Here is an 18,030-nt window from a genome sequence, read left to right on the forward strand (position 1 = left end):
TCTTTCTTTCTTTCTTTCTTTCTTTCTTTCTTTCTTTCTTTCTTTCTTTCTTTCTTTCTCTATTCCTTCCTCCTCTCTCTCTGTCTCTCTGTCTGTCTCTGTCTGCCTGTCTCTCTCCCTCCCCCTCCTCCCTCTCTCCCTCTCCCTCTCCCTCTCTGTCAATAAGTTAGGTGGCATAGTGAACAGAGAACTGGCCTCAAAGCCAAGACATCTTGGCTCAAGATCCACCTCAGATCCACACTGACTGAGTGACCTTAGCCAAGTTATTTAATTTTTAATTTAATTTTTATATGCCTGAGGTAAACCTTTAAAACTATAAATTGTCGGGGTACAGGGAGAGAATTTGGAAACCCAAATTTTAAAAAATGAATGTTAAAATTATTTACATATAATTGAGAAAAATAAAATATTATTCTTTTTAAAATGAAACTATAAATTGCAGAATAGTTATAAGTCTACACTGGCAGCGGGATTTTTCTCACTTTCCTACACTGATAAATTACAGGTCTGGGAAAAAAAACCCCTAACTTATATGTATATACAACAAAGATTCTTAACCTAGAGGCCTATGAACTTAAATGGAAAGAAAGTGGCACTTTAATTTTTACTAACTTCGAGCTGAAAGGTTGCATTTCCTTAAAAACATTATTCTGAGAAGCCCTCCATAGGTCACTAGACCCCCGGGGGAGTCCATCACAGAAAAGGAGACCCCCTGATGAACAGCTGTTAAAAAGAGCACTGACTCCCCAGTGAGAGAGATTGGGTGGAAATGTTCGCTCCAATGCTGAGGAGATGTGTGGCCCTGGGAACGTCAGCTAATTGCATTCATATGTGATAACAGAACCAATAACACTTATCAAGCACCTTAGTCTGGAAGGTACAAAGGACAAGGTCCAATCATCTTATTTTATAGATGAAGAACTAGGATCCCATGAAGTGATCTGTCCAATGTCATGCAGATCGTGGCTTCTCAGACTCCAAATCAATCACTTTTTCAACTGTATCCTGTTTCTCTGATGTTAGAGCTCCTTGAGTCTGGGATCTGTATTTTACACATGAGGAAACAGATCCATAAAGGCCAAGTGACTTAGTCAAAGTAATGTAGGCAAGTCATACAGCTAGTCCTCTGATTCCATATCCAGTGTTTTCTCAACTGGGACCAGTTGGCTTAAGCCTAGACTTGGGGAAGGAAAGAGTACTCTACACATTAATTAGAGGTCTCTCAGGCCCACTGAGGTCCAATGTGAGATGCCTGATGTCCTAAGGAGATCAGATGGAGGTGGGTTCTGTCATTGCAACCTTGCTAAACAGCAGCAGAAAAGAGCCCATGACTGAAAACTCCTTGTGGGCAGGGACGACTGCATGCTTGTCCGCACCCCGATCACCCTGCACAGTGCCTGGCACTTATCAATTGCTTATTGATTGATGGCATCCTAAGTGCCAGACTCAACTCTGAACACCAGTTCTGCTGATCAACCTAACCCTGAGCTCCCAAACTCCAAGAAAGCACCTTTCTCTGCTCCAGGAAAAAGAATCCACTGGAGATGGAATGACTTCACCACCTCTACTGATGGTCTCTCTGATGGGGAAAGAAAAAAAAGAACTACAACTTCCCATTGATCCTTAACCTGGTCCCTGGAAATCAAAATTTTCAGGCCATATGGACATCCCAGTTGGCCTTCACCTTCACTATCCTCTGACCCCTTGAGCAGATTAGGATTTGGGAAGGAAAATCATGTTTCCTTTCACTGCTTTTTTTAGCACAGTGCTGAAGTCCCTCCTCCATGGGATGCCCACATCCTAGAAATAAAGCTAGGTTGACCACCCCTGACTTTTATCACCCTTCCCCATTAAACAACCTTCCATCCAGATCCTTACCTCCTGATCTTATCTTTTCCAGGACTAGGCAAGAATCATTCCCAAGACACTGAAGAACTTTCATGGGCCTACTAAATTAATAATAATAGCTAACATTTACATAGTACTTTAAGGTTTGCAAAGCACATTACATATTTGGAACAAATCCTTATTTCTTCCAACTCCTTCATCCCAGTAGCCTGACCATTGACATTTGAATAAACAGAGAGCTGAGAATCATTTCTATGCAGATAACCTCCAAAATAAATGTATTTAGCCAATTTGTCTCTACTGTGATTTGGTTCCATGTCACCAAACTGCCTGTTAGACATTTCAGTTAGTATATCCCAAAGGCATCTCAGATTGAACTTGTCCAAAGACAGTTCACGGTCTTTCTTGCACTCTTTTCTCCTAAGCTTCCTTATGTCCATTGAGGGGACCACCATTCTTCCAGTACTACAGATTTGACAGTTATCCCCCTGATAGAATGTAAGCTCTTTTGAAATGTAGGGATTGTTTTCTTCCTTCCTTCCTTCCTTCCTTCCTTTCATTCCTTCCTTCCTTCCTTCCTTCCTTCCTTCCTTCCTTCCTTCCTTCCTTCCTTCCTTCCTTTCCTCCCTTCCTTCTATTATACTGATTGAAACACAAGAGATATTTATTGAAAGCTTGTTGGTTGAAAAATTGAGTGATAGAATGTAAACTCCTTAAAGGCAGGTTTATTTTTGTCCCTGCATCCTTAGGACAAGAGATTCTCTTTGGGATACTATTTCTTTTTTGTTGTTGTTTGTTTTTGCATCCCTAGTCCTGGCACAAGGGAGGTACTTAATTAATGCTTACTGATTAATTGATCCCAAGATCTTTCCTCTCCCTCAATCTCCATATCCAATCAGTTGCCAAGTCTTGCCAATTCTACCTCCACCATCTCTGTCACATCCAGCCCCTTCCCTCCTCTCCCAAAGCCTGGTTCAGGCCCTCATCACTTGTCACCTGGATTACTGGAATTGATTCTTAGTTAATCTGCCTGGCTCCAGCCTTTCCCATCTCCACTTTATCCTATACACAGCTATGCAACTGAAAGCATAGATATGACCAAGTGACTCCCATACTGAAGAAAAAAAATCCATAGTCCTATTACCTCTCAAAAAAATAACCTTCACCCTGTCATGTAAAATCATCCATAGTTGGGTTCCCACTACCTTTCCATCTTATTCTTTATTTTAAACCCTAGGTCATAAATGAGTCTAGGGTTTCATTCCTGAGCCCTATTTTCCCTGCTTTACTGATCTAAACCAGGGCTTCTTAACCTTTTTTTGCATCACGGGCTATTCTGGCAGTCTGAGAAAGCCAGTGAATCATGCTGGTTGCCCAGATTCCTAATAGAGAGAAATGCTAATTTTCACTTAGCAGTAAGCGAAAACAAAGATGTAATTTTTTCCCATCCATGTTCATAAATCCCCTGGGATCTATCATCAAATACTATGGGGGAATCTACGGATCCCAGGTTAAGAACCGCTGCCTGAACTTACTCCCTCAGACCTCATCATTCCTAGTGTTTCAACAAACCCTTCTGCATATGGATAAGTCTAAAACCTGCATCTCGAGTTGTGTCTTTCTCCCAAGCTCTAGTCCTACATTTCCAATTGCCTGCTGTTCAATTTTATTTTATAAGACTTCCCTTCAAACACTCTCTTTTCCAGTCAACCCAGTCTCCTGGCTATTCCCAAGCTGTATACAGCATCCCATTTTCTACTTCTGGAGCCTTTGCACAGGCTGTGCCCCATGCCTAGAATGCTGTCCCTTCCCACCTCCACCCCGCAGAATCCCTAGTTTCCTTCAAAGCACAACTTAGTTACCGCCTCCAGGACGTCTTTCTTGATCTCTCTGGCTCTTGGTTGCTTTCTCCTTCTTAAAATTATTTCATATATATATTATCTGTGTACATGTATCTTTACCCCACACTGCCTTCCACCACCACCCCACTCTGCCTCCAGGCCCAATTCCAGCAAGGAAAATTTTTTGGTTTGTCTTGGTGTACTCAGGGCCCAGCACATAAAAGGACAGGATAGGGACTAGACTTATAAACTGTGTTGGTACAGGGAACTCCAGGTGAGGAAACTCTCTCTACTAAAACATGTCTGCACCTTCTATGCAATGTATAATCTTAGCCCCGATGAGTTAAGTAAATTTTCCAAGGTCAGAGAGCCAGAATATTACCACCACTACTTCTACTGGTACTACTACTATAAGTACTATTACCACTACCACCACCAACACTACTACTGCTACCATCAGTACTACTACTACCACTACTACTACTACTACTACTACTACTGCCACAACCAGCACCACCAATACTACTACTGCTACCATCACTACTACTACCACCATCACTACTACTATCATCACCACCATCACTAATACTACTACATTACTACTGCTACTACTATCACTACCATTACTACTATTGATAAAACAGTAATGACTAGCATTTGTGTAGCATTTTAAAGTTTACAAATTAATATCTAATTTTATCATGTGTCAGAGATGAAAGCTAAACCCAGATCTTTCAAGTCTGACTGTCTTTCTGCACATAGTAAACATTTAATCAATTTTATCAAAGAGAATAGTTTTAAGTATTTTTTTATTTAAAAAATCCAATGATTTGCTTTATCAAAGGCTATCAGGTGCTACATAGCCAGAATCAAGAATGATTGTCTATCAAGGAATGATCAAGAACAACTTAGCTTTCTATGCCTTCATAGATCACCAAACTGAAATTCAAAATATTTTTAGTCCAAGACACTGTTGAATATGATCTAATTCTTTGCTGCCCCCACATTATTCACTGACTTTGGGTCACCACTATAGACATAAACAATCACTGTTGCAATGGAAATGTACAGAAGTGGGAGGCCCTAGGGAATTCTAGATAACAGAGGGGTTCTATCCCAGACTCTTTATGGACCTCTTCCATTTCAAAACTTGCCCTGGTTGTCAATTTTCAGGCTTCTGGAAACTCAAATATCTCTTCTGGGAAGAGGGAAGTAATGGACTGTTCTAGGTTGTTGGCAAAGTTGGGGTCCTCTTGCAGCCTGAAATTTGACTCTTGATGGGTTGAAAACATTGTCACTGGAGTGAATGAGTCTTGTTTCCCCTATGCCTCAGAGTTCAAGGAGATAGGCAGATGCTTCTAAAATAAAACACTCTGGGAGCACGCTTAGGAGGCAGCAGAAACAAAAACCGTTTAGATGAATTCAGGTGGACTCAGATTCAATTCTCAGATCCTGACTCTTGGCCCACTCTTTAGCTGTGTGACAAAGAGAATCAGTGGGGATGTAAAGAACCCCTTAGCTCTGGACAGAGGGGAAGATACCCAACTTTTCTCTTCCTGGGTCATTTGAGAGGGCATTTCCAAAGCCTGAAAGTTACAACTTGGACACCAGAGTCAAACCATGTTTACTGGGCCCGCTCAGGGAGTAATGCTGATAATATTTGGTTATCTAGGACTCATTATTCATAGAACCATAGATCTTGAGCTTAAAAGGATCTACCTTAGAGGTCATGTAGTTCAACATCTTTATTTTATAGATGAGGAAACAGAGGCTCAAAAGTTTAGTTAGTAAAAGAGCCAAGATTTGGCAGAAGTAAGATCTTGTTTCTAAATTTAGTTATTCCCTCTGCCCCACAGCTGCCTCCCATATTCATGCAGGAGTTAGGATCCCATGTCCATCGGGAGCCAGGTAGTTATGGCACCCTAGCAACCTACTATTTGGGTAAGCACATTGACTTGTGAAGAAGGCCTTCTGAGCAGACCCAGGTCATAGTAGCTCTATGGCGGCTTCCATGCAAGGGGAGGCAGTCAGGGCAAGCACACACCAGGCTTAAGGACAAATTACGCTCCAAAATACCTGCATGCTGTCCAAGGTGGTCTGGAGCAAAGCAAAATCCCAACAAGACACAGTAACAGAGAGATTGAGATAAGGAAATGAAAAAAACAAAACAAAACAATTTTCAACACATCTGGATTCTTCCCTCACCCCCCACCTTCCCTGTCTCCCATTTAAAAAAAAAAAAACAAAATAAAGACAGTGACCACATATAAAAGCATGCACCAGGCCAGCCACATTGGAAGACACTAACAAAAAAAAATGAAACCCTGGCACTGTGCTTCAAACTCAGCAAGCAGATTTAAACCAATACAAAATTTCAAACACACAGGCCTCAGCCCAGCTGGGAAAAGCAACAGTGAGTTTCCATCTCTAAGATTATTGCAGATGGAGGCTGCCGGATACAAGGCAGGGGGGTGGGGCAGCATTCAGGCAAGAGGAGCCCAGTAATTTTTCAGGGAGATAAATGGCCATTTGGAGGGTTCCTTATTTCCCTGGGTGTTGCTCCCGCCCCTAGTTCCCCTTATAATTCATCATGGGCTTCCTACTAGGTATTCATTATCTAATAAGTGCTTAAAAATCAATTTTAATATGTAGGAGAGGACTGATGAAATCTGTTCCTGGGGGAGGAATAGACTTGGTAAGCCAACCTAAGAGATGTGTTTTCATTAATGGCTTCAGTGTTCCTGGGGGCTGAAGGAAGGGTCCCTCTGGGAAATAGCAGCTGGACAAAGGGCCTAGAGATTGGAGAAAGGGAGGACAAGTACCCCTTGGCCTTTCTTAATGGAATTAGGCCGCAGGGGAGTGTGGGTTTATGATAAAGATCACTGAATTCTGGGAGTCTAGATCTTTGATGAATTTATGTATGATGGCAGACATTAAGGGTATGACCTTTGTCTTAAGCAGGTAGGAATCCCTGTGCTCATTATGGTCCATCCATTATGGATGAAGGAGCAGAGGGGAGGGAGGTGGATGCTGCAGGTGTCATGTTTCATTCCATTCCTGGGCCTTGGAAACCAATATGTCCTCAAAGGAGAGAATATAACTCAAAGAAAGAGCTTGAGCATTTGGAGAGAAAACTCACTAGAAAGTTCTCCAAATGGTGGAGATGCATGAATTATCACAAAAACAATACCCCTAACAATATCCATGGAGCCGTGTTTAGGAAGTTCTGAGCACGGTTCAGTCTATTTAGTTGGCTTTGGGTAGAGACTTGGGTGGGTACTTAGTAAATAGAGAATCACAGAATTTTAGAGTTGGACTTGGGTGGCCATCTAGCTCAACCCATATCTCCCAAAGAATGCCAACTGAAACACACCCACGAATGATCATCCATTCCAAGAATTTGGTTATCCTATTATCATGACATGCCACCCTCTCCCACCCCTGTCCTTGTTTGGCAACCTTATATTTCAGGTGGAGAGCCATAGTGGACAGAGAGCCAGTCTTGGATTCAGGATTCAATACTTGCTTCTAACACCTGTTAACTGTGTGACCCTGGACAAGTCACTTAAACTCTCAGTGCCCACAAAGTACTTTCCAAGACTTTAAGTTTTAGAGGAGGTGGCAATCTGTACTGGTAGAGGGACTTTCCTCACCTGTGAAAACTCTCCACCAATAAAATCACAGGTCCAGTTAGAAAAAAAAAAATATATATATATATTTGTGGGTGAGAAAAGATTGTTTTTCTTTCTACTGACTATATACCATGCAGCCTTTATGTTATAAAAGAGCTCAGAAATGATCTCTTAGAATTTCTTGATTGGTCTTCTTGGATTGGGCTGCTCCTGGTTAACATAAAGACATGGTAATTCTAGCCTGGGGTTCACTTTTTAAATTCATAGCTGTCCTCTTGTTCCAACTTGATGACAGCCTCGTCAAGAATGAGCTGACATGTCTCTGTACAGAGTTTTGGTGGCATTTAAAAAGTGATCCCTTCATTGAGGACATCTCCAGGGCCAAGTAGAGACAATGAGTTTTTGCCCTCTCTCCCTAGATGAAATCAAAAGGAATTGGTGAATGTCTTGCCATCCCCTACCCCCAGGGGTGAGAAAGGGGCTATATGGTATATATGGCATTGGAAACCAAGACCTTGAAAGAGCCCCATCTATGCACTCTTGAGTGACTAAGGAGAGAAGAAAAACAGGCTTACATTCACTCACCTCTAGCAGCTGCACTGCTCCTTCATGTTCTTTCTTGGCTTCAACCTGAGCCTTTTTGTGAGGAAAAGAAGAAGGAGGAAAAGCAGGTTAATTAATCAATACCATAGGATCCAAGATCACAAACTGAAAGGGACATCGACTTCATTTGCCTTTTATACAGATGAGATAGCCCAGAGAGGTTGAGTGATTTGTCTAGGGTCAAGTAGATAGGAAAGGTCATGGGCAGAATTTGAACCTAACTCTTTTGTCTCCACACCTAGTACTTTGTTCTAGATACCTCTCTGGAAGTAGTTTATTTGAAATAATAATTCTTTACAATGTTGTTGTTTGTTATTCAGTCATGTCCGACTTTCCATGACCCCATTTGGGGTTTTCTTGGCAAAGATGCTGGAGTGGTTTGTCATTTCTTTGTTCTGCTCATTTGACAGATGAGGAAACTGAGGTAAACAGGGTGAAGTGAGTTGCCCGGGGTCATGTAGCTAGTAAGGATCTGAGTCCAGATTTGAACTCAGGTCTTCCTGACTCCAGGTCTGGTGCTCCATACACTATGACGCCACCTAGCCACCTCAGTCTTTGATATTAGGGGTGCTTAACTTCCATTCTCTATCTGCAGCTTTGCCTGATTTCAACTGCATGGAACAAGATGCCCGCATGCTAGATCCTGCCTCTGGTTCCCCCAACTCCAACTTGCTTTCTATCTTCCTTTTATATGCTGTTTTCCCCCATTAAATTATAAGCTCCTTGAGGGCAGGGACTGTCTTTTTCTTATTTGTATTCCCATTGCTTAACACAGTGACTGGCACATAGCATGGACCCAATAAATATTTAATGAATTGAACCTGGGGCCTATGAACTTGGGTTTTAAAAAACATTTTGATAGTTATTTTAATATAGTTTCCTCTGAATTTTTATATTTTATTGTGTTATATTTCGTGGATTTTAAAAAACATTTTTCTGAGAAGAGGTCTATCTTTTTACTGGATTCCCCCAAGGCTCCATTACATAAGAAGGCCAAAAGCCCCCACTCTACATTAATGTCTGACACAGTCCCGATAACCCTATCAGTAGTTGGTGCAAGTATTATCATGCCCATTTGAGAGATGGGGAAATAAAAGTAAAGAGAGCCTCATCTAGGGTCAGACAGTTAAGAGGGCGAGAGCTAAGGTCAGCAGCTCTACCCAAAAGCTGCCTCTGGAGTTAGTGAAAAGACTCCCCTTTCCTGGAGACTTTAAGCAAAGGCTGGATGACCTCTTGTTAGGTATGATGCCAAAGGGAGCTATGTTCAGGGATGGGTTGGCCTCTGACCTCTCTTCCAGTTCAGATTCTGGGACTCTTTTTTTTGCAAATGAGAAAATGGCAGCTCCTATAGTTAAACAGAAAACATGGACTTGAAAACAGGCCTGCTGACTCTAATACTCATTCCATGGTACCAGGCTGTCTCCTGACTTTATTTCCATCTTCCTTAGGTTCCTTCTGAATCACAGGACCTACTTGAATGTCATTATTTCATCCCAAGACTGATGGACAGTGTTTTTGTTCTGATTTTGTGGCTCTTGGGGGGAATAGGAGAGAGGCCCAGAGAAGTTAGGTGACTTGCCCAAGGTCACCCAGGAATCAAATGGCAAAGCTGGGATTTGAAACCTAGTTCTGTGACCCAAAGGTTCATCACTCTTTTCACTGTCTTGTATAGCTTTTAAATACTTTCTGACTTCTTAGAAAAGCCACAAATCAACTCTGCTCCCCAACAACCCACAACCCTTTTAAATTTCTGCAGTGAAGCAGAGCCCCATTCCAGAGTTCTGATGCAGGCCACTGTGGGTTGGGTCTAGGAGCATGTTACCAAGTGCTCACCAGCCAGAGGGTAGCTGGGCCTGAAGCTCAGCAGCTTTCCTCCAAACCAGCATGTCTTTGGTGAAGGCCTTTACCTTGTTTCTTAATGAATGGTGCCTAGAATAGAGCAGGTGCTTAATAAATGTTGATTGATCGAGTGATGCTTTCTATCTGTGTGACCTTGGTTTAGTCCCTTCACTTTCCTGGGCCTCAGTTTCCTCATTTTACAGATGAAATTGTTGGAGTACATGGCTTCTGAGATTTCTTCCATCTCTGTCTCTGTCTCCTCTCTCTTTTCTCTGTCTCTCCTCTCTCTCTCTCTCTCTCTCTCTTTTCTCTGTCTCTTCTCTCTCTCCTCTCTCTCTCTCTTTCTCTCTCTCTCTCTTTTCTCTGTCTCTTCTCTCTCTCCTCTCTCTCACTGTCTCTCTCTCCTCTCTCTTTTCTCTCTGTCTCTTCTCTCTCCCTCTCTCTCTTCTCCCCCCTCTCTCTCTTTCCCTCTCTTCTCTCTCTCTGTCTCTCTCCTCTCTCTCTTTCTGTCTCTGTCTCTCTCTGTCTCTGTCTCTCTCTCTCTCTCAAATCCTCTGATCTTCCCAGCTAAAATGGCTTCCTCTCTCTTTTCTCTGTCTCTCTCCTCTCTTTGTCTCTGTCTCTCTCCCTCTCTTCTCTCTCTGTCTCTTTCCTCTCTCTCTTCTCTGTCTCTGTCTCTCTCTGTCTCTGTCTCTCTCTCTCTCTCAAATCCTCTGATCTTCCCAGCTAAAATGGCTTGCTCCATGTGATCACAATCCATGTAACATTTTGGGCAGGTAAAGAGTAGCATTCTGCCTGTTTTGCAGGTTGAAAAACTGAAAAGTCTTATCTTTTTCTCTGGCTAATAACTGCCCTTTCCATTTATTCTGACCATATGGTCTGAGAATATCTTAATAAGAAGCCTTGTGTATCTGCTTCCAAGGAAGACTCAAGACGTCCCTCCTCAGAGAGGATTATCTGGGAACACCATGGAGCACTTGTCCCTTGGAAGTCTTTACTGTTTAGAAAGAATTCTTGAGCAAGATTGATTTTTACATAGAGGATGCTGAGTCTTTGAATTAGTTATGGATATAGCCAAGAAACTTAACAAATGAAAAGATGAGTTTGCATTTCAATGGTTTTCCATTTCAACTTGCAACACTGAATGAAGAGAATACCTGCAGGTCAGAGCTGCCAACCCACACCTAAACAAGACTTCTCTTTCCAGTATCTTTAACAAGTGGTCATCCAGCCTTGGCTCAGAGACTTCCAGGAAGGAGGAGCCCATCATTGTCCTACGTGTGGATGGTTCTCATTGTTGGGTAGTACTCCAGTCTGCCTCTAAGCACTTTTTGCTCTGGGTTCAGGAATAAGTCCATCCCAGAATTCATGAGTTGCAGAAGACTACAGCACACCTACCTTTTATCATACCTAACAAGCTTCTGCTCAAAGATCTTCAAATGAGGAGGGGTGGGGAACACTTTAACTCAAGCCAGTCCATTCCCCTTGGCACTGCTCCCATTTATAGGAAGTTTGTCCTGACCTTAGACCCAAATTTGCCCCTAACAGCTTTTACCATTGCTTCTGGAACAATTGGGACCAAACTGAATAATTCTCAGATGATCTTTAAGAGATGATAGAATTTTAAGGGGCCTAAGACTTTGGATTTTGGAAAGCACACCATTCTTACTAGTGAGAAGAAGAAGAAGAAGAAGAAGAAGGAGAAGAAGAAGGAGGAGGAGGAGGAGGAGGAGAAATGTCTAATATTTAAATGTTTACTGTGTTCTTGGCACTGTGCAGAATGCTTTGAAATTATCATATCACTGATTCTAACCTTAGGAGGTATTTTGTATTTTACAGTTGATGATACTGAGGCAAACAGAGGTGAAGGGACTGGCCGAGGTCACATAGCTAGTAAATGTCTGAATCTGGCTTTAAACTCAGTTCTCCCCAATTCCAGGACCAGTGCTCTGTGCACCATGGTGCCTCCCAGTGGCCCCCTCTCTCTGAGATTATCATCCATTTATGTTTATCTTGTATAGATGTCTTTTTCTTTTTTTGGGAGGCCAGGTGCTTCCCAAATTAGAGGGTAAGTTCCTTGAGGGGGAGCTCCAATTTTTTACTTTCTATCTCTCTACAATACTCTGCAGAGTGCCTGGTGCACAGTAAGTGCTAAATTAAGCCCTATAATTATTCTTGTTAGCTATTAATCAATGCTTGTTAAGAGACTGAAAGGGTTAGGGCTGTTCAGACTGGGTGTGGATGGGTATTCCTATGCACTATCTGCAGTAATAGAATGAATGACTTTCCCACAAACTTCCTCCTCTACCTCTTCATCCCCACCCATGCTAAGAAAACTCTAAGGATCATAGGATATGGAGCCAGAAGGGAGCTCTGAAGTTTTCCAGTCTAATCGCCCATATTTTACAAATGGAGAAACTGAGGCCCAGGAAAATTAAATTGTTTGTAGGATAATAGGACCATAGATTTAGGGCCAGGAGGCATTTCAGAAGCTATCCAGTTCAACAATCCTCACTTTATAGATAGAGAAATTCAAGCCCAGGAAAGTCAAATGACTTAATACAGGATCAAAGACCTGGGGTTGGAAGGACCTCAGAGTCTATATGGTCCAATCCTCTCATTTGACAGAGGAGAAAACTGAAACCCAGAGAGAAATAACTTGTTCAGGGTCACACGGCTAGAAACATGGAGAGGATTCAAACTCGGCTCCTTCCCTTTCAAACCCAAAGCTGGCTACACTCTAAATGGAATCTTTCAAGCAGCTTTTGCCCTCCAGGTCCTCAGTGTCCTTTTTTTAAACTAAGCTATGATCCTCTCCAAACTGAACACAATCATCCTGAAGCCATCAACCAGGATAGAGGAACTATCAAATCCCTAGCCTTGAATTAGGGCAGCTAGTTGGCACAGTGGACAGAGTGCCAGGCATGGAGTTAGGAAGACCTGAGCTCAAATCCAGCCTCAGACACTTAACTGTGTGACCCTGGACAACTCACTTCACCCTGTTTGCCTCAGTTTCCTCATCTGTAAAGTGAGCAGGAGAAGGAAACGGCAAACTGCTCTAGAATCTTTGCCAAAAAAAACAAAACCCCAAATGGGATCATCAAGATTTGGACGTGACTGGAACAACCGACCAACAATAATGACAGCCTTGAATTTGATGCTTCTCTTCACGAAGTAAAGAATCTTCTCTCCATGGCACATCACATGGGTGGGCAACTCAGTAACCTCACGGTTCCCCCACTTACTTCATTCTACACCTATCTGCAGTGAGTTTATTGGCAACAGGGGCTCCTAGGAGAACACAGGAAATTAATTACTTAGCTCTTTAAATCAACTTAATATTTGTTCCCAAAGACATCAATTTCTCAAAATGGCAACAAGAAAAAAAATTAGAGAACATATAGAACAGATAAAAATAATGGCTCCAATGATTCAGTGGACACAAAAATAATTGGCAATTGGCAAGATTGAAGGAATTTTTTTTAGGAAATTTTTTAAAAAACAACAACCCCACCACAGTAATAGGCAGTTAAAACTCAGACAAGTTGGCAATAACAACACTGTTTCTAAGTTGGGAGCTCATCTTAGCAGCTATCTCCTAACAGGGGTATTTTGGGGCGGGGGAGCAAGGAGGGCTCAAAGGAGATTATTAGAACTTCACGGTTAAAAGCACAAGCAGTAAACTAAGGCAGGAGCCCAGAAAGGAGGCACCATGGTCCAGGGGTAGCAATTGCTGAATACAGAGAGAAGACCTCCCAACTATGTCACTCAGCACTTGTGTAATTTTTGAGCAAAGGCATTAATTTCTCAGGACCTCAGTTTATCCATCTGTTAAATGGGGATGTTGGACTAGCTGACCTCTGAGGTTGCATTTAGCTCTAATTCCATGATGCTATGACCTTTGGGTGAGACCTTTCTCTGGATCATCTGTAAAATGAGAGAGTATAGTGGTATAGTGGGAAGAATGCTGGCTTTGAAGTCAGAGAGATCTGAATTTGAATTTGACTCTTATTAGCTGCGTGACTTTGCGCAAGTCAGCTGTCAACTCTGGGCTTCAGTTTCCTCATCTGTCCAATGAGGGGGTGAACTGTTCTATTGCTAAGCTAATGCTCCTCAATAGCTCTGGTAAAGCTTATCTCCAGAGGCAAGCCCAGCCTCCTGGGTTCTGGCTACTGAGGCATGTGGTGAGACTTCAGGCAAGACTTCCTAGAGGTGGTGATCGGCTCAGAGAGAACATACAGTCCTTTCTTAGTGGCTCATAGATCAAGGGCTAGATGCAACCTTAGAGGTAATGTTGGAGAAGCTTCTCATTTTGCAGATGAGGAAACTGAGTCCCACAGAGGGGAAGTCAAGTCAATGAGCAGCCATTAAACACTTACTATATACCAGGAGGGTAGTTAGAGGGCCAGGTTTCGAGTCAGGAAGACGTGAGTTCAAATCCAGCCTCAGACTCATGTATTAGCTGTGTGACCCTGGTCAAGTCACTTAGCCCTGTTTGCTTCAGTTTTCTCCTCTGTAAAGTGAGCTGGAGAAGGAAATGGTAAACCACTCCAGAATCTCTGCCAACAAAGCCCCAAATGGGGTCATAAAGGGTTGGTCATGACTGAGACATATGAACAACATCATAATACACCAGATACAGTACTAAATGTTGGTAAAAGAAAGTGTAGCGAGTCAGGAAGCCAGCCTGGAGAGGGAGGAAGACAGTTGTCCCAGAGGTCCTCCTTAAAATGGAGCTTCTGTGAGGAATGAGACATTCAGAGAGGGAGGCAGCAGTGGCAGAGGGTACTTCCAACGTGAGAGGTTCAGGGGTTGTGATTTTCTGGGGTGAAAAATGTTTCTGAGGCATGTGTGGAAGTGACTTGTTCAGGGTCATACTGACAGTAAAGTGGTAGAGGCAGTGACCGACCGAGTGGACAGAGCACCAGCCCCGGAGTCAGGAAGACGAGTTCAAATTTGGCTCCAGACTCTCTCTTACTAGCTGTGTGACCCTGGGCCAGTCACTTAACATCTGCTTGCCTTGGCTTCCTCATCTGTAAAGTGGGGATTATAGCAGCACCTACATTTTGGGGTTGTTGTATCACATGAAACAATATTTGTAGTAAGTAGGCATTACAGAAATAGAATTGGGAGAGATTGTTAGTATTTTTCCATTGCAGTATGCTTTCTCCTTGAGAGACCTGAGTGCCCTAGTCCATGTATGGAGGTTTGAGGGGATGTCATTAATTCTGCTACTGCAAAAAACATGGTGGTATGCCTATTTCTGCCAGGCCTAGATAGTCCTAATCTCTTCCCAAAGTCTCAGCATCCCTTAGAATCTCTTAGAAATCGTTTGATTCATACCCTCACTTAACAGATGGGTAGACTGAGGCTTGGCTGAAGTGATGACCTCTGGGTCATAGAGATTCTAAACAACATTCTGCCAGACTGGAATGCCTTCTGACTCTAGCTCCAGGGATCTTCACATCAGTGAAATGATAAGTGATTACTAATACATGCCAGGCAGTGTGAATACAAAACCAAAAATGAAATAGTTGCTGCCCTCATAGAGCTTTAATTCTATCATCACACCACTTTTTTTATCTTTTTTGAGACAATCAGGGTCAAGTGACTTGCCCAGGGTCACAGTTAATAAGTGTCTGAGGCCAAATTTGAATTAAGGTTCTCCTAACTCTAGGGCTGGTGCACTAACCACTGAACCATCTAGCTGACCCTCACACCATACTGCTTTCTAAATATCTCAGATAGGAAAGTGTCTCACTCAAATAAACCTAGTTCCATCGTGATGGAAAGGATATATGGTAGGGGACTATCATATTAACCACATACAATCAAAACAAATCATGTGCCTTTAGGTTGTTGGAATTTAGATCCAGGGTAGCCAGGAAGGTCTCTAAAAGTCTTCCAACCTTTTGTGTTTGCAGTCTGTCCTGTGAAAAATAATTATTCTTGGCAGATCCTGCCTTACCCATAGGTCCTCCGTGCCTCCCAAAGGCACAGAAAGTAATTACAATCAAGGGTCCCAAGAGAAGAGCTTGAAGTCCCTCTGAAACATTCATTATAGATTTTTAAGTTGGGTTTTATGCAATTTAGTAGCAGCATTTTAAAAAACGAGGGAAATCATTTCACAAGTATGAGAGATTAAAAATAATGGCCAAATCAATCTGGCCCTCTAATGAATTGGAAATGAGCAAAAAGTCATTTTATGGTAAAAGCTCGATCATTACAAATGTCGTGCATGATGAAAAAAAAAGGTGGAGGACACTAGGCATGGAAGAGATAGGAGTCTGCTGTCGAGAAGACAGAGTGCACACAGTCCATTGATAGCTATCAGCCTTTGCCAGGAGAAAGTTCCTGTCTTCACGTTTTGTAACTTTCTGAATAAACTCTTAATCAATTGGAAATCTTTCTTGTGGATGTGTTTCCATATATTGCTCACGTAAATGAGAATGCGGGGAGAGACAGGATGGCAGAGTGGATAGAAGGCTGGATTTGGAGTCAGAAAGATCCAAGCTGAAATACTGCCTTAGACATTAATTGGGTCAGGCAGGTCACTTTACCTGTTTCCTCATTTGTAAAATGGAGATGATAAGAGTGCCTTTACCACACTGTAGTAAGAATCAAATAGGTAATATGCAAAATGCTTTGCAAACCTTAAAATGTTATATAAATTGGGTCAGCGAGGTGGCACAGTGAATAGAGCATTGGCCCTGGAGTCAGGAGGACCTGAGCTCAAATCCTATCTCAGACATTTAACACAAAAACTAGCTGTGTGACCTTGGGTAATTCACTTAACCCCAATTACCCTCCCCAAAAAAGCAAAAAAAAAAAAAAAAAGCTACATAAAAGTTAGGTCAACATTGCCAAAAGAGAACTCATTAACTTTCTCTCTAAATTGCTACCCTGCCCCTTCCCCCAACACCATCCTCCCTCAGGCTCACAAACTAGGGTCATCCTGGACTCCTCACTCTCACTGCCCCCTCCCTATATCCAAGCCATTGCCAAGGCCTATCGATTTTACCTTTGTGACATTTCTTGAATACTCCCCCTTCTCTTCTGGGACACTACCACCCATCTAGAGTAGACCCTCATCGCCTCACACCTGGACTATTTTGGGGTCTGCCTGCTTCAAGTCTCTCCACATCCAATCCAACCTCCATTAAGCTACTAACATGACTTTCCTAAAGTTTCCAATCATGTCACCCCCTACTCAAGAAACTCCCTTGGCTCTCTATTGCTTCCAGGATCAAATACAAAATGCTCTCTTTGGCATTCAAAGTCCTTCATAACCTAGTCTTCTCCTACCTTTCTCGGCTTCTTATTACCTTATTCCTCTTTGATACAGTGACTCTGGCCTCCTGGCAGTTCCAGGAATCAAACACTCTTATTTCCATTCCTAGCATTTTCTCAGGGTCTTTCCTATTCCTGGAATGCTCTGCCTTCTCAACTCCACCTACTGACTTCCTTTAAGTCCCAACTACAATCCCACCTTCTATAGGAAGCCTTTCCCAACTCCTCTTAATTTGAGTGTCTTCCCTCCCTTAAGGATTTCCTATTTATCCTGTAGAGAGCTTGCTTTGTATATATTTGGTTTCCCCAATTAGACTGTAAGCTCCTTGAGGGCAGGCACTGTTTTTACTTCTTTGTATCTTCAGCGCTGTACCTGGCACACATAGGCATTTGAGAAACCTTTACTGACCAGAGAAGACAAAGTAACTTGCCCAAGGTCACACAGCTAATGATTGGCAGAGCTAGGACTTGAATCTGGGTCTTGAACCACAAGGTCACAAATCTGGAGATCAAAGGAACCTCAAAGGTCAATGATGACTTTTCCCTCATTTTACAAAGGTGGATACTGAGGCTAAAAGGTAAAGTGACTGAGGCTTCTAGGTGGCACAGTAGATAAAGCTTGGAATCTGGAAGACCTGAATTAAAATCCTGACTCAGACCCTTACTAGATGCATGGCCCTAGAAAAGTCACTTAACCTCTCAGCCTCAGTTTCTTAATCTGTAAAGTGAGTGTGTTGGACCCCCTTTCCAGATCTAAATCTATGTTCCTATGATTAGCCCACTGTCACACGGTCAGTCATTAAGTAGAAATTTGAACCTTCTAGCTTACTCCAAATGTTATGGACTTTCCACAGTATTGTGATGCTGCCCTTTTGACTCTGAAGTCTAAACTTTATCTGTGATCACATCACAAGTTCACCCCAGACCCAGTTCTTTCTTTCTTTCTTTCTTTCTTTCTTTCTTTCTTTCTTTCTTTC

The 18,030-nt window shown here is 42.4% G+C and overlaps 1 protein-coding gene across 2 annotated transcripts in view; it reads right to left on the reverse strand.

The window, feature by feature from the left end:
- LOC138158478 (RIMS-binding protein 2-like) overlaps positions 1-18,030 on the reverse strand; it is a 490,854-nt gene that overhangs the window by 103,993 nt on the left and 368,831 nt on the right. For both annotated transcript variants that reach the window (XM_069084581.1, XM_069084643.1), the window contains exon 8: positions 7,907-7,957. In XM_069084581.1, the coding sequence (XP_068940682.1) occupies positions 7,907-7,957 (51 nt within the window). The remainder of the gene's footprint in view (positions 1-7,906; positions 7,958-18,030) is intronic.

Source organism: Petaurus breviceps, unplaced genomic scaffold (assembly GCF_028583685.1).
Source record: "Petaurus breviceps papuanus isolate PSGF00001 unplaced genomic scaffold, PetGlider_PUasm1.0 101, whole genome shotgun sequence".
NCBI lineage: Eukaryota > Metazoa > Chordata > Mammalia > Diprotodontia > Petauridae > Petaurus > Petaurus breviceps.